Source organism: Littorina saxatilis, linkage group LG4, assembly GCF_037325665.1.
Source record: "Littorina saxatilis isolate snail1 linkage group LG4, US_GU_Lsax_2.0, whole genome shotgun sequence".
NCBI classification, from domain to species: Eukaryota; Metazoa; Mollusca; class Gastropoda; order Littorinimorpha; family Littorinidae; genus Littorina; species Littorina saxatilis.
The window spans coordinates 1,309,436-1,325,199 of NC_090248.1; the positions used below are offsets into that span (position 1 = coordinate 1,309,436).

General features: G+C 49.6%; 1 protein-coding gene across 2 annotated transcripts in view; it reads left to right on the forward strand.

Annotated features, from left to right (window-relative positions):
* LOC138963742 (dynein axonemal heavy chain 7-like) overlaps nt 1-15,764 on the forward strand; it is an 80,856-nt gene that overhangs the window by 22,060 nt on the left and 43,032 nt on the right. For both annotated transcript variants that reach the window (XM_070335590.1, XM_070335591.1), the window contains exons 13-20: nt 966-1,099; nt 1,732-1,894; nt 3,000-3,257; nt 3,776-3,907; nt 9,084-9,314; nt 12,838-13,008; nt 13,694-13,912; nt 14,514-14,659. In XM_070335590.1, coding sequence (XP_070191691.1) covers nt 966-1,099; nt 1,732-1,894; nt 3,000-3,257; nt 3,776-3,907; nt 9,084-9,314; nt 12,838-13,008; nt 13,694-13,912; nt 14,514-14,659 — 1,454 coding nt within the window. The remainder of the gene's footprint in view (nt 1-965; nt 1,100-1,731; nt 1,895-2,999; nt 3,258-3,775; nt 3,908-9,083; nt 9,315-12,837; nt 13,009-13,693; nt 13,913-14,513; nt 14,660-15,764) is intronic.

The window sequence follows — 15,764 nt, forward strand, 5'->3', positions numbered from 1 at the left end:
TCACTTTGACTGGCTTGGACTTTGTTTTATGTCATACACAACTGTCTGTCTGTTTGTGGGCGGGGACGTAGCTAAGTCGGTCGCCTGCTGTCTTTATTACCTGTTTCTCTGTTTGTGGGCGGGGACGTAGCTAAGTCGGTCGCCTGCTGTCTTTATAACCTGTTTCTCTGTTTGTGGGCGGGGACGTAGCTAAGTCGGTCGCCTGCTGTCTTTATAACCTGTTTCTCTGTTTGTGGGCGGGGACGTAGCTAAGTCGGTCGCCTGCTGTCTTTATAACCTGTTTCTCTGTTTGTGGGCGGGGACGTAGCTAAGTCGGTCGCCTGCTGTCTTTATTACCTGTTTCTCTGTTTGTGGGCGGGGACGTAGCTAAGTCGGTCGCCTGCTGTCTTTATTACCTGTCTGTCTGTTTGTGGGCGGGGACGTAGCTAAGTCGGTCGCCTGCTGTCTTTATTACCTGTTTCTCATTTTCAGCGTGGGTACAAATCCCAGTTTTGGCAAGAGATTTATTTCTCGGAGTCAACTTTGTGAAGACTATTTGGTGTCTGAACCCCCCCATTTTCACACGTGTGCAAGTAAAGATCCCAAGCTCACAGCGAAAGTCTCAGGGCTTGAAAGACATTCATGTTATCTCTTGTTTTTCCTCACCATGATCGTATCTCTATACTTTGACAAGACGAGCCTAATGCTGGCGTGGGGAAGAAGAGAGCCACAGCAGGCTTGTTCGAGTCAAAGTACCACACCATATCCTCAGCGTATTACCAATACCTGTCCCAATATAGGCCAACTGGTCTTAGAGGACGTTAAACTCCAATAGTCAGTCAGTCAGTTTGTTCATGTCGGTCTTGCCTCTTGCTTTGCATTAGCGTGAAACTCAGTCCTTGTTGGTCAGTTTCTCACTGACCACAGTTTTCTACTTACTTGTAATTCACATGTCTTTTCTAATTGTTATTGTTATTATTTTACAGCCGTGGCCGGAAGACGCCTTGGAGCGTGTTGCCAACAAATTCCTGGAGGATGCCGACATTGAGGAACAGGAGAAGGTGGAGACCGTCAAGATCTGCAAGCACTTCCACCAGAGCGTCCGCACCCTCTCTGAGAAGTAGGCACTCTTTCTGCTATCATTTATGTTGGCTGACTCTTTTTCTCTGCAGTGCTAGTTTCGTTGTACTCAGTGAATCATAGACAGACAAGGAGAAATCCTGTTGGCTGACTCTTTTTCTCTGCAGCGCTAGTTTCGTTGTACTCAGTGAATCATAGACAGACAAGGAGAAATCCTGTTGGCTGACTCTTTTTCTCTGCAGTGCTAGTTTCGTTGTACTCAGTGAATCATAGAAAGACAAGGAGAAATCCTGTTGAACATGTGAGCAGGATAAGAGCTAGTAAGCATAACCAATCTCCATCTTTTTAAAAACCTGATTTTTTTCCAAATGTTTGGCAATCTGTAAGGTAGGGGAGGGGTTCACTGTACTATAGCGTTTGGCAATCTGTAAGGCAGGGGAGGGGTTCACTGTACTATAGCGTTTGGCAATCTGTAAGGCAGGGGAGGGTTTCACTGTACTATAGCGTTTGGCAATCTGTAAGGCAGGGGAGGGGTTCACTGTACTATAGCGTTTGGCAATCTGTAAGGCAGGGGAGGGGTTCACTGTACTATGGCGTTTGGCAATCTGTAAGGCAGGGGAGGGTTTCACTGTACTATAGCGTTTTGCTGAATGAGTTTTGCTGTACCTGCAGGTATTTCAACGAGCTGGGTCGCCATAACTACGTGACGCCCACATCCTACCTGGAGCTGATCAACTCCTTCAAGAACCTGCTGCAGAAGAAGCAGGACGAGACCATGCAGGCCAAGCGACGCTACGTGGTCGGCCTGGACAAGCTGGCCTTCGCTGCATCGCAGGTTGGTGGAGCTTTGACTTGGTGACAGGGGACCGAGGGAGGTTGAATTGATTGAAGAGCTAAGATAGGCCACAGATACAAGTTATATGTCAGGGTGATTCTTCTTCTTCTGCGTTCGATGTTATATGTCAGGGTGATGACAGGGGACAGAGGGAGGTTGAATTTGATGGAAGAACCAAGACAGGCTAGGGAAACAAGAAATGTGATGGTGTGAGGAAGTATGGTGTTTTCTTGTTACAACCCAGTGGTGTGTTGTGTGCCATGCAGGTGGCTGACAGGTGTACCTGTACAGGTGTAGACATGGGTGAAGGATGTCAGGTGTTGTGTGCCATGCAGGTGGCTGACAGGTGTACCTGTACAGGTGTAGACATGGGTGAAGGATGTCAGGTGTTGTGTGCCATGCAGGTGGCTGACAGGTGTACCTGTACAGGTGTAGACATGGGTGAAGGATGTCAGGTGTTGTGTGCCATGCAGGTGGCTGACAGGTGTACCTGTACAGGTGTAGACATGGGTGAAGGATGTCAGGTGTTGTGTGCCATGCAGGTGGCTGACAGGTGTACCTGTACAGGTGTAGACATGGGTGAAGGATGTCAGGTGTTGTGTGCCATGCAGGTGGCTGACAGGTGTACCTGTACAGGTGTAGACATGGGTGAAGGATGTCAGGTGTTGTGTGCCATGCAGGTGGCTGACAGGTGTACCTGTACAGGTGTAGACATGGGTGAAGGATGTCAGGTGTTGTGTGCCATGCAGGTGGCTGACAGGTGTACCTGTACAGGTGTAGACATGGGTGAAGGATGTCAGGTGTTGTGTGCCATGCAGGTGGCTGACAGGTGTACCTGTACAGGTGTAGACATGGGTGAAGGATGTCAGGTGTTGAGCTGTAACAACCTGGTGGGGTGTGTTGTTCCATTTCATGTCAACATCATGTGTCACCTTGTTACAACCCAGTGGTGTGCCCCCCGTCGCGATATAACCTTCGTGGTTGAAAACGACGTTAAACACCAAATAAAGAAAGTAAAGTGGTGTGCCCTGTCCCCTACAGGTGACCGACGTGATTGTATAGGTGTGGACATAAGTGAAGGACATTTGGTGTGTTTTCCCTACAGGTGGCTGACATGCAACAAGAGCTGCACGACCTGCAGCCCAAGCTGGTGGTGGCGGCGGAGGAGAACACGCGCATGATGGGCGTCATCGAGGTTGAGTCGGTGGAGGTGGAGGCCACGTCTAAGCGGGTCAAGGCCGACGAGGCGGTGGCCAACGTGCAGGCGGGGGAGGCCCAGGCGCTCAAGGACGAGTGTGAGGGAGAGCTGGCCGAGGCTTTGCCCGCCCTGGAGGCCGCCCTCGCCGCCCTCAACACTCTCAAGGTGTGTGTGTGTCTCCGTCTGTCTGTCTGTCTGTCTGTCTGTGTCTCTGTTTATCTGTCTGTCTGCCTGTGTGTGTTTGTGTCTGTGTGAGCGTCTGTCTGTCTGTCTGTCTTCCTGTGTGTGTTTGTATCTGTGTGAGTGTGTGTCTGTCTGTGTGTGTTTGTGTCTGTGTGAGTGTGTGTCTGTCTGTCTGTCTGTGTGTGTTTGTGTCTTTGTGAGTGTGTCTGCCTGTGTGTCTGCGTGAGTGTCTGTCTGTCTGTGTGTGTTTGTGTCTGTGTGAGTGAGTGTCTGTCTGTCTGCCTGCCTGTGTGTGTTTGTGTCTGTGTGAGTGTCTGTCTGTCTGTGTGTGTTTCTGTGTGAGTGTGTGTCTGTCTGTCTGTCTGTCTTTGTGTGTGTGTCTGTCTGTCTGTGCGAGTGTGAGAAAGGAGTGTGAGAAAAGAGTGTGAGAATGGAGTGTGAGAGTGACCCCAGCCTGCACTGTTGACTGACACCGTGTCTGTGCTGTCTCTCTCTCCCAGCCTTCAGACATCACCATCGTCAAGTCCATGAAAAGCCCGCCGGGCGGCGTCAAGCTGGTGATGGCGGCCGTGTGTGTCATGAAGGACATCAAGGCAGAGAAGATCAACAACCCCGACAAGCCCGGAGAGAAGGTTAGTTTAGGGAGCCCGGTCACTCAGCTGGTAGAGCATCAGACTTGTGATTCTAGGGTCACGAGTAACTCAGGTGGTAGAGCATCAGACTTGTGATTCTAGGGTCACGAGTAACTCAAGTGGTAGAGCATCAGACTTGTGATTCTAGGGTCACGGTTAACTCAGCTGGTAGAGCATCAGACTTGTGATTCTAGGGTCACGGGTAACTCAGCTGGTAGAGCATCAGACATGTGATTCTAGGGTCACGGGTCACTCAGCTGGTACACCATCACACTTGTGATTCTAGGGTCACGGGTCACTCAGCTGGTAGAGCATCAGACTTGTGATTCTAGGGTCACGGGTCACTCAGCTGGTAGAGCATCACACTTGTGATTCTAGGGTCACGGGTCACTCAGCTGGTAGAGCATCAGACTTGTGATTCTAGGGTCACGGGTAACTCAAGTGGTAGAGCATCAGACTTGTGATTCTAGGGTCACGAGTAACTCAGCTGGTAGAGCATCAGACTTGTGATTCTAGGGTCACGAGTAACTCAAGTGGTAGAGCATCAGACTTGTGATTCTAGGGTCACGGTTAACTCAGGTGGTAGAGCATCAGACTTGTGATTCTAGGGTCACGAGTAACTCAAGTGGTAGAGCATCAGACTTGTGATTCTAGGGTCACGGTTAACTCAGGTGGTAGAGCATCAGACTTGTGATTCTAGGGTCACGGGTAACTCAGGTGGTAGAGCATCAGACTTGTGATTCTAGGGTCACGGGTAACTCGGGTGGTAGACCATCAGACTTGTAATCCTAGGGTCACGGGTAACTCATGTGGTAGACCATCAGAGTTGTGATTCTAGGGTCACGGGTAACTCAAGTGGTAGACCATCAGACTTGTGATGCTAGGGTCACGGGTAACTTAGGGGGTAGACCATCAGACATGTGATCCTAGGGTCACGGGTAACTCAAGTGGTACACCATCAGACTTGTGATCCTAGGGTCATGGGTAACTCAGGGGGTACACCATCAGACTTGTGATGCTAGGGTCACGGGTAACTTAGGGGGTAGACCATCAGACTTGTGATCCTAGGGTCACAGGTATGAATCCAGGCCGGAACGGATACGGGTCAACTTTATGTGCAGACTCAGAGACAGTATTATTATTATGATGAAGAGCTTATATTATGATGAAGAGCTTATATAGCGCGAACCACAATTAACTGTGCTCTCCGCGCTTTACATATTAATTTCTGCCGTTTGAAATGGAATTTTTTACAGACAGACAGACAAACAGACATTTTTTACACACAATATATAATGCATTCACATCGACCAGCAAACCTCAAGCCTGTTAGGCGAGCCTTCACCTTTCACGGCCTATTATTCCAAGTCAAACAGGTATTTGGTGGACATTTTTATCTATGCCCATACAATTTTGCCAGGAAAGACCCTTTTGTCAATCGTGGGATCTTTAACGTGCACACCCCAATGTAGTGAACACGAAGGGACCTCGGTTTTTCGTTTCATCCGAAAGACTAGCACTTGAACCCACCACCTAGGTTAGGAATGGGGGGAGAAAATTGCGGCCTGACCCAGGATCGAACACGCAACCTCTCGCTTCCGAGCGCAAGTGCGTTACCACTCGGCCACCCAGTCCAGTATCCATGTCCCACCCCTGTGTCTCCACAGTGGCACGTAAAAGACCTCTATCATTCTGCCAAAATTTCAGGTGGAACATGTAGAAATGTTTCAAAACCCATACAAACGGGGAAACCGACAGAACATTGTCTGTTTGTAAGCTGATTTGGGGTTTTGGGGGAACTTTATCTGAGCCTAAGAAACTGGCTTGTACAGGGAGATAGAAGGGAGGGTTGTGTTGATGTTGTGTGACTTGTACAGAGAGATAGAGGGGAGGGTTGTGTAGATGTTGTGTGACTTGTACAGGGAGATAGAAGGGAGGGTTGTGTAGATGTTGTGTGACTTGTACAGGGAGATAGAGGGGAGGGTTGTGTTGATGTTGTGTGACTTGTACAGAGAGATAGAGGGGAGGGTTGTGTAGATGTTGTGTGACTTGTACAGGGAGATAGAAGGGAGGGTTGTGTAGATGTTGTGTGACTTGTACAGGGAGATAGAGGGGAGGGTTGTGTTGATGTTGTGTGACTTGTACAGGGAGATAGAGGGGAGGGTTGTGTTGATGTTGTGTGACTTGTACAGAGAGATAGAGGGGAGGGTTGTGTTGATGTTGTGTGACTTGTACAGAGAGATAGAGGGGAGGGTTGTGTTGATGTTGTGTGACTTGTACAGAGAGATAGAGGGGAGGGTTGTGTTGATGTTGTGTGACTTGTACAGAGAGATAGAGGGGAGGGTTGTGTAGATGTTGTGTGACTTGTACAGAGAGATAGAGGGGAGGGTGGTGTTGATGTTGTGTGACTTGTACAGAGAGATAGAGGGGAGGGTTGTGTTGATGTTGTGTGACTTGTACAGAGAGATAGAGGGGAGGGTGGTGTTGATGTTGTGTGACTTGTACAGGGAGATAGAGGGGAGGGTGGTGTTGATGTTGTGTGACTTGTACAGGGAGATAGAGGGGAGGGTTGTGTTGATGTTGTGTGACTTGTACAGGGAGATAGAGGGGAGGGTTGTGTTGATGTTGTGTGACTTGTACAGGGAGATAGAGGGGAGGGTTGTGTTGATGTTGTGTGACTTGTACAGAGAGATAGAGGGGAGGGTGGTGTTGATGTTGTGTGACTTGTACAGAGAGATAGAGGGGAGGGTTGTGTTGATGTTGTGTGACTTGTACAGAGAGATAGAGGGGAGGGTTGTGTTGATGTTGTGTGACTTGTACAGGGAGATAGAGGGGAGGGTTGTGTTGATGTTGTGTGACTTGTACAGGGAGATAGAGGGGAGGGTTGTGTTGATGTTGTGTGACTTGTACAGGGAGATAGAGGGGAGGGTTGTGTTGATGTTGTGTGACTTGTACAGAGAGATAGAGGGGAGGGTTGTGTTGATGTTGTGTGACTTGTACAGAGAGATAGAGGGGAGGGTGGTGTTGATGTTGTGTGACTTGTACAGAGAGATAGAGGGGAGGGTGGTGTTGATGTTGTGTGACTTGTACAGAGACATAGAGGGGAGGGTTGTGTTGATGTTGTGTGACTTGTACAGAGAGATAGAGGGGAGGGTTGGGTTGATGTTGTGTGACTTGTACAGAGAGATAGAGGGGAGGGTGGTGTTGATGTTGTGTGACTTGTACAGAGAGATAGAGGGGAGGGTTGTGTTGATGTTGTGTGACTTGTACAGAGATAGAGGGGAGGGTGGTGTTGATGTTGTGTGACTTGTACAGAGAGATAGAGGGGAGGGTTGTGTTGATGTTGTGTGACTTGTACAGAGACATAGAGGGGAGGGTTGTGTTGATGTTGTGTGACTTGTACAGAGAGATAGAGGGGAGGGTTGTGTTGATGTTGTGTGACTTGTACAGATAGATAGAGGGGAGGGTTGTGTTGATGTTGTGTGACTTGTACAGAGATAGAGGGGAGGGTTGTGTTGATGTTGTGTGACTTGTACAGAGAGATAGAGGGGAGGGTTGTGTTGATGTTGTGTGACTTGTACAGGGAGATAGAGGGGAGGGTGGTGTTTATGTTGTGTGACTTGTACAGGGAGATAGAGGGGAGGGTGGTGTTGATGTTGTGTGACTTGTACAGAGAGATAGAGGGGAGGGTGGTGTTGATGTTGTGTGACTTGTACAGGGAGATAGAGGGGAGGGTTGTGTTGATGTTGTGTGACTTGTACAGAGAGATAGAGGGGAGGGTTGTGTTGATGTTGTGTGACTTGTACAGAGAGATAGAGGGGAGGGTTGTGTTGATGTTGTGTGACTTGTACAGAGAGATAGAGGGGAGGGTTGTGTTGATGTTGTGTGACTTGTACAGAGACATAGAGGGGAGGGTTGTGTTGATGTTGTGTGACTTGTACAGAGAGATAGAGGGGAGGGTGGTGTTGATGTTGTGTGACTTGTACAGGGAGATAGAGGGGAGGGTTGGGTTGATGTTGTGTGACTTGTACAGAGAGATAGAGGGGAGGGTTGTGTTGATGTTGTGTGACTTGTACAGAGAGATAGAGGGGAGGGTTGTGTTGATGTTGTGTGACTTGTACAGAGACATAGAGGGGAGGGTTGTGTTGATGTTGTGTGACTTGTACAGAGAGATAGAGGGGAGGGTGGTGTTGATGTTGTGTGACTTGTACAGAGAGATAGAGGGGAGGGTGGTGTTGATGTTGTGTGACTTGTACAGAGAGATAGAGGGGAGGGTGGTGTTGATGTTGTGTGACTTGTACAGAGAGATAGAGGGGAGGGTTGTGTTGATGTTGTGTGACTTGTACAGAGAGATAGAGGGGAGGGTGGTGTTGATGTTGTGTGACTTGTACAGAGAGATAGAGGGGAGGGTGGTGTTGATGTTGTGTGACTTGTACAGGGAGATAGAGGGGAGGGTTGTGTTGATGTTGTGTGACTTGTACAGAGAGATAGAGGGGAGGGTGGTGTTGATGTTGTGTGACTTGTACAGGGAGATAGAGGGGAGGGTGGTGTTGATGTTGTGTGACTTGTACAGAGAGATAGAGGGGAGGGTTGTGTTGATGTTGTGTGACTTGTACAGAGAGATAGAGGGGAGGGTGGTGTTGATGTTGTGTGACTTGTACAGGGAGATAGAGGGGAGGGTCACTGTGTTGATGTTGTGTGACTTGTACAGAGAGATAGAGGGGAGGGTTGTGTTGATGTTGTGTGACTTGTACAGAGAGATAGAGGGGAGGGTTGTGTTGATGTTGTGTGACTTGTACAGAGAGATAGAGGGGAGGGTTGTGTTGATGTTGTGTGACTTGTACAGAGAGATAGAGGGGAGGGTTGTGTTGATGTTGTGTGACTTGTACAGAGACATAGAGGGGAGGGTTGTGTTGATGTTGTGTGACTTGTACAGAGAGATAGAGGGGAGGGTGGTGTTGATGTTGTGTGACTTGTACAGAGAGATAGAGGGGAGGGTTGTGTTGATGTTGTGTGACTTGTACAGGGAGATAGAGGAGAGGGTTGTGTTGATTTTGTGTGACATCAAGATGTTGCCTGTGGATGTGTATGGCCTCAGTGTAATGCATGACCTACCTGTCTCAGAAACACGGCGAGAGTTGTTTGAAGTGTGACTGTGGGATTTTGTGTCGGTCAGATGATGGACTACTGGGGGCCGTCCAAACGGTTGCTAGGCGACATGAACTTCCTGGGCATGCTGAAGGAGTACGATCGCGACAACATCCCCGTGCACGTCATGGCCAAGATCCGCAAGGAGTTCATCACCAACCCCGAGTTTGACCCTGCCAAGGTCGCCAACGCTTCCTCCGCCGCTGAGGGTCTGTGCAAGTGGATCCTGGCCATGGAAATCTACGACCGTGTGGCCAAGGTAGGTGTCAAAACTGTTTGGTGTGGACCGTGTGGTCAAGGTAGGTGTCAAACTGTGTGGTGTGGACCGTGTGGCCAAGGTAGGTGTCATTGTGTGGTGTGGACCGTGTGGCCAAGGTAGGTGTCATTGTGTGGTGTGGACCGTGTGGCCAAGGTAGATGTCATTGTGTGGTGTGGACCGTGTGGCCAAGGTAGGTGTCATTGTGTGGTGTGGACCGTGTGGCCAAGGTAGGTGTCATTGTGTGGTGTGGACCGTGTGGCCAAGGTAGGTGTCACACTGTGTGGTGTGGACCGTGTGGCCAAGGTAGGTGTCATTGTGTGGTGTGGACCGTGTGGCCAAGGTAGGTGTCATTGTGTGGTGTGGACCGTGTGGCCAAGGTAGGTGTCACACTGTGTGGTGTGGACCGTGTGGCCAAGGTAGGTGTCATTGTGTGGTGTGGACCGTGTGGCCAAGGTAGGTGTCATTGTGTGGTGTGGACCGTGTGGCCAAGGTAGGTGTCATTGTGTGGTGTGGACCGTGTGGCCAAGGTAGGTGTCATTGTGTGGTGTGGACCGTGTGGCCAAGGTAGGTGTCATTGTGTGGTGTGGACCGTGTGGCCAAGGTAGGTGTCATTGTGTGGTGTGGACCGTGTGGCCAAGGTAGGTGTCACACTGTGTGGTGTGGACCGTGTGGCCAAGGTAGGTGTCAAACTGTTTGGTGTGGACCGTGTGGCCAAGGTAGGTGTCATTGTGTGGTGTGGACCGTGTGGCCAAGGTAGGTGTCATTGTGTGGTGTGGACCGTGTGGCCAAGGTAGATGTCATTGTGTGGTGTGGACCGTGTGGCCAAGGTAGGTGTCATTGTGTGGTGTGGACCGTGTGGCCAAGGTAGGTGTCATTGTGTGGTGTGGACCGTGTGGCCAAGGTAGGTGTCACACTGTGTGGTGTGGACCGTGTGGCCAAGGTAGGTGTCATTGTGTGGTGTGGACCGTGTGGCCAAGGTAGGTGTCATTGTGTGGTGTGGACCGTGTGGCCAAGGTAGGTGTCACACTGTGTGGTGTGGACCGTGTGGCCAAGGTAGGTGTCATTGTGTGGTGTGGACCGTGTGGCCAAGGTAGGTGTCATTGTGTGGTGTGGACCGTGTGGCCAAGGTAGGTGTCATTGTGTGGTGTGGACCGTGTGGCCAAGGTAGGTGTCATTGTGTGGTGTGGACCGTGTGGCCAAGGTAGGTGTCATTGTGTGGTGTGGACCGTGTGGCCAAGGTAGGTGTCATTGTGTGGTGTGGACCGTGTGGCCAAGGTAGGTGTCACACTGTGTGGTGTGGACCGTGTGGCCAAGGTAGGTGTCAAACTGTTTGGTGTGGACCGTGTGGCCAAGGTAGGTGTCATTGTGTGGTGTGGACCGTGTGGCCAAGGTAGGTGTCAAACTGTTTGGTGTGGACCTTGTGGCCAAGGTAGGTGTCATTGTGTGGTGTGGACCGTGTGGCCAAGGTAGGTGTCATTGTGTGGTGTGGACCGTGTGGCCAAGGTAGGTGTCATTGTGTGGTGTGGACCGTGTGGCCAAGGTAGGTGTCAAACTGTGTGGTGTGGACCGTGTGGCCAAGGTAGGTGTCACACTGTGTGGTGTGGACCGTGTGGCCAAGGTAGGTGTCAAACTGTTTGGTGTGGACCGTGTGGCCAAGGTAGGTGTCATTGTGTGGTGTGGACCGTGTGGCCAAGGTAGGTGTCATTGTGTGGTGTGGACCGTGTGGCCAAGGTAGGTGTCAAACTGTGTGGTGTGGACCGTGTGGCCAAGGTAGGTGTCAAACTGTGTGGTGTGGACCGTGTGGCCAAGGTAGGTGTCAAACTGTGTGGTGTGGACCGTTTGGCCAAGGTAGGTGTCAAACTGTGTGGTGTGGACCGTGTCAACAGGTGGTGGCCCCCAAGAAGATCAAGCTATTACTGTGTGTCAACAGGTGGTGGCCCCCAAGAAGATCAAGCTATTACTGTGTGTCAACAGGTAGTGGCCCCCAAGATCAAGCTATTACTGTGTGTCAACAGGTGGTGGCCCCCAAGAAGATCAAGCTATTACTGTGTGTCAACAGGTGGTGGCCCCCAAGAAGATCAAGCTATTAATAATAATAATAATAATGCAAACTTTTATAGCGCTATTCTAGAAATGTCTACTCTTAGCGCTTTACAATACATACATCGACCAAGCATACTATACACGCACAGGCAAAGAAAAACGACCAAACATACAAAACACGCACAGGCAAAGATAACGACCAAACATAAACAAACATACTATGACCAAACATAACCAACATACTATACGCGCGCAGGCAAAGAGAACAATCAGCACATATAATAATTACTGACAACTAATAATGCAGGCATACAGTGACTGTCCAATACACAGCCTAAGCACAAGAACCACAGTAGGCTTCTATATAAAAACGTGTCAACAATACTATTTACACACACACAAACAGTGCTGACACAAAGCGCAGAAAATATATATGCACGTTATTTTAGGCACTAGGTAGGGGGTGAGGTGGGGCGGGATGGGGTGGGTGGGGAGATGCTGGAGGAAAAATCACTTGCGCTGAAAGAGGTGTGTTTTGAGATTTGTCTTGAATGTAGTGAGAGAATCTGAGTGTCTGAGAGGCAGAGGTAATCTATTCCAGGTCACAGGGGCTTGATAGGCGAAGGACCTCTCGCCACATGTCTTTGTTTGCACTGTGGGGAGTCGGAAGAGTCGAGTGTCGGCGGCGGAGTGAAGCTGACGAGAGGGGGTGTAGAGATTGAGGAGTTCTGACAAGTATTCTGGGGCAGAACCAGAAACGACGGCAAAAGAAAGAGAGGAGAGTTTGTATTCGATCCTTTTAGTGATAGGCAGCCAGTGTAGAGAGTAAAGAAGGGGTGTGACGTGTTCATACTTTGAAGATTTGAAGATCAGACGGGCAGCGTTATTTTGGATCCTTTGAAGTCTATCTAAAAGGTACTTAGGGAGACCGGCCAGAAGAGAATTGCAATAATCTATCTTTGAGAGGACTAAAGAACACACTAACGTTTTGGTTGCATCAGTGGTGAGGTAGTGACGGACTGAACTAATCTTGCGCAGCTCTAGATAGGCAGACTTGCAGATGTTAGAGATGTGTTTTTGGAAAGAGAGAGTTGGATCGAGAGTGACGCCAAGGCTGCGGACAGACGGAGAGAAAGAGATAGGTACTTCGTTGACAGTGAGAGAGGCAGGAAGAGAAGGGTGATTGAGAAATTTCTTGGGACAGGCCAGCATAACTATTACTGTGTGTCAACAGGTGGTGGCCCCCAAGATCAAGCTATTACTGTGTGTCAACAGGTGGTGGCCCCCAAGATCAAGCTATTACTGTGTGTCAACAGGTGGTGGCCCTCAAGATCAAGCTATTACTGTGTGTCAACAGGTGGTGGCCCCCAAGATCAAGCTATTACTGTGTGTCAACAGGTGGTGGCCCCCAAGATGAAGCTAGTACTGTGTGTCAACAGGTGGTGGCCCCCAAGATCAAGCTATTACTGTGTGTCAACAGGTGGTGGCCCCCAAGAAGATCAAGCTAGGGGAGGCCGAGTCGGAGCTGAACGCCACGATGGCCAAACTGAACGAGAAGCGGGCCGAGCTGGCGGCCGTGGAGAAACGTCTGGCCGACCTGAAGTCCACCTTCCAGGAGATGACCGACAAGAAGGCCAAGCTGGAGGCCCAGGTAACTGGATGCACCTGTTTTGGGGGGGGGGGGGGGGGTTTACAGGTGACTTCATGCAGGTGTGGGGGGGGGGGGGGCACAAGTAACATGATGCATGTGTTGGGGGAGGGGTTACAGGTGACTTCATGCAGGTGTGGGGGGGGGGGGGCACAAGTAACATGATGCATGTGTTGGGGGAGGGGTTACAGGTGACTTCATGCTGGTGTGGGGGGGGGGGGCACAAGTAACATGATGCATGTGTTGGGGGAGGGGTTACAGGTGACTTCATGCAGGTGTGGGGGGGGGGGGGGCACAAGTAACATGATGCATGTGTTGGGGGAGGGGTTACAGGTGACTTCATGCAGGTGGGGGGGGGAGGCACAAGTAACATGATGCATGTGTTGGCGGAGGGGTTACAGGTAAGTTCATGCACGTGTTGGTGGGGTTCAGGCTGGAAAAATGAAAGTGTTTGTTTGTTTTGACACAGCTTTGTGCTTCTTCAACACACAAGAAAAAAACAGTGTATAATATATAGATAATGGAATGAATAAGTGAATGAATTTACCAAAAGAGAGAGAATGTGAGAAAAAAAAGAAGAAAAAAAAGAAAGAAACTAACCTGCTTCTGAAGATGAGGACGCTGAACAGTGTAAGTCTGCAGCGTGTGTTATCTCCCCCTGTAAGTGTGTTATCTCCCCTGTACACAGGTGGACCTGTGCGGCAAGAAGCTGGTGCGAGCGGAGAAGCTGATCGGGGGACTGGGGGGAGAGAAGAGCCGCTGGACCCAAGCGGCCGAAAACCTTCAGAACGTCTACGACAACTTGATGGGCGACGTGCTGATCTCTGCAGGCGTCATCGCTTACCTCGGCCCCTTCACCCTCGCCTTCAGGGACGCGGCCACTGCCGACTGGGTCAAGCTCTGCCAGGTGGGTGACGGCAGGTCGCAGTGAGAGATCGGGGTGTCCTGGCAGCCAGAGAACGGTAACCAGACAGCCAAGGATATCCTATTAAGTGGCTGCCCAGTTACAATTTTCTTGCTGCCAGTGATTGGGGTAACGGGCAGCCAGAGAACAAGCTGTCTTGGCACTGGACTTTTTATTGTGCCTACAGGTTAAGATTCAAGGCAGCTTGGAGTGTCCCACTTAGCCAAGGAAGTACAATGAGGGTCTACCCATAGCTTGCCTGTACTTTACTTTGCATTAGCAGGTAAAGAAGATTCCATGCAGCACATGGTTGGCATATTCAGGCAGCAGGGTCACAGCCCATGTTTACTGCACTATGCATTTTCATGAAGTTACACGCAATGACAATGACAATGACAATGACAATTCTTTATTTTACGAGGGTAACAGAATAAGCATTGGTATACTTTTTTGCATCTGGCCCTCGCCCTAAAGAGGGACTAAATCTACTATAAAAACTACTACTACTACTACTACAATACTTACATAATTAGTAACGCATGACAGAGTTAGCATGGCATGGCAAGAGTGACTTACCCCATCTTGTTGCACTGTGTGTTTTCAGGAGAAGAAGATCCCGTGCAGCACCGAGTTCTCTCTTAGCAAGACGCTGGGCGAGCCAATCAAGATCCAGGCCTGGAACATCGCCGGCCTGCCCAAGGACAGCTTCAGTATCGACAACGGCGTCATCGTCGCCAACTCTCGCCGCTGGTCAGTCATACACTGCACTGTGCTAAACATTGTCATAACGCTCGCTGTGGGAAAGTCATACACTGCACTGTGCTAAACATTGTCATAACGCTCGCTGTGGGAAAGTCATACACTGCACTGTGCTAAACATTGTCATAACGCTCGCTGTGGGAAAGTCATACACTGCACTGTGCTAAACATTGTCATAACGCTCGCTGTGGGAAAGTCATACACTGCACTGTGCTAAACATTGTCATAACGCTCGCTGTGGGAAAGCCATACACTGCACTGTGCTAAACATTGTCATAACGCTCGCTGTGGGAAAGCCATACACTGCACTGTGCTAAACATTGTCATAACGCTCGCTGTGGGAAAGCCATACACTGCACTGTGCTAAACATTGTCATAAGTAAACGCTCGTTGTGGGAAAGTCATACACTGCACTGTGCTAAACATTGTCATAACGCTCGCTGTGGGAAAGCCATACACTGCACTGTGCTAAACATTGTCATAAGTAAACGCTCGCTGTGGGAAAGCCTAGACAAGATCTGACACAAATGTGGAAAGAGTGAGACTGTCAGCTGTGACTATAGTCATGCTCTCTTGTTCCAAGTCCGGTCCAAGAGACAAACTTTTACAGAAGCAACATTTATTGTAGAAAGGAGTCAGTTTTTGTCATTTTTCAGACTTGAATCTGACAAGCGTTCAGAGAGAAACACTCCAGGTTATATTATCTGATTCTGTTTAAAAAAAAAAAGGAGAGTAACATGACAATTTCAAACAAAAGCAGAGAGCAGAGTAGAAATCAAGTTTAGGTTTTGATGTGATGCTAGATTGCAGGCCGCTGATGATCGTCCCTCAGGTCACACAGTAGAATCAAGTTGTAACCATAACACAACACGCCTTGTTGTTTCAGGCCGCTGATGATCGTCCCTCAGATCACACAGTAGAATCAAGTTGTAACCATAACACGCTGTGTAATGTTTCAGGCCGCTGATAATCGACCCTCAGATCACACAGTAGAATCAAGTTGTAACCATAACACGCTGTGTAATGTTTCAGGCCGCTGATGATCGACCCTCAGGTCAGACAGTAGAATCAAGTTGTAACCATAACACGCTGTGTA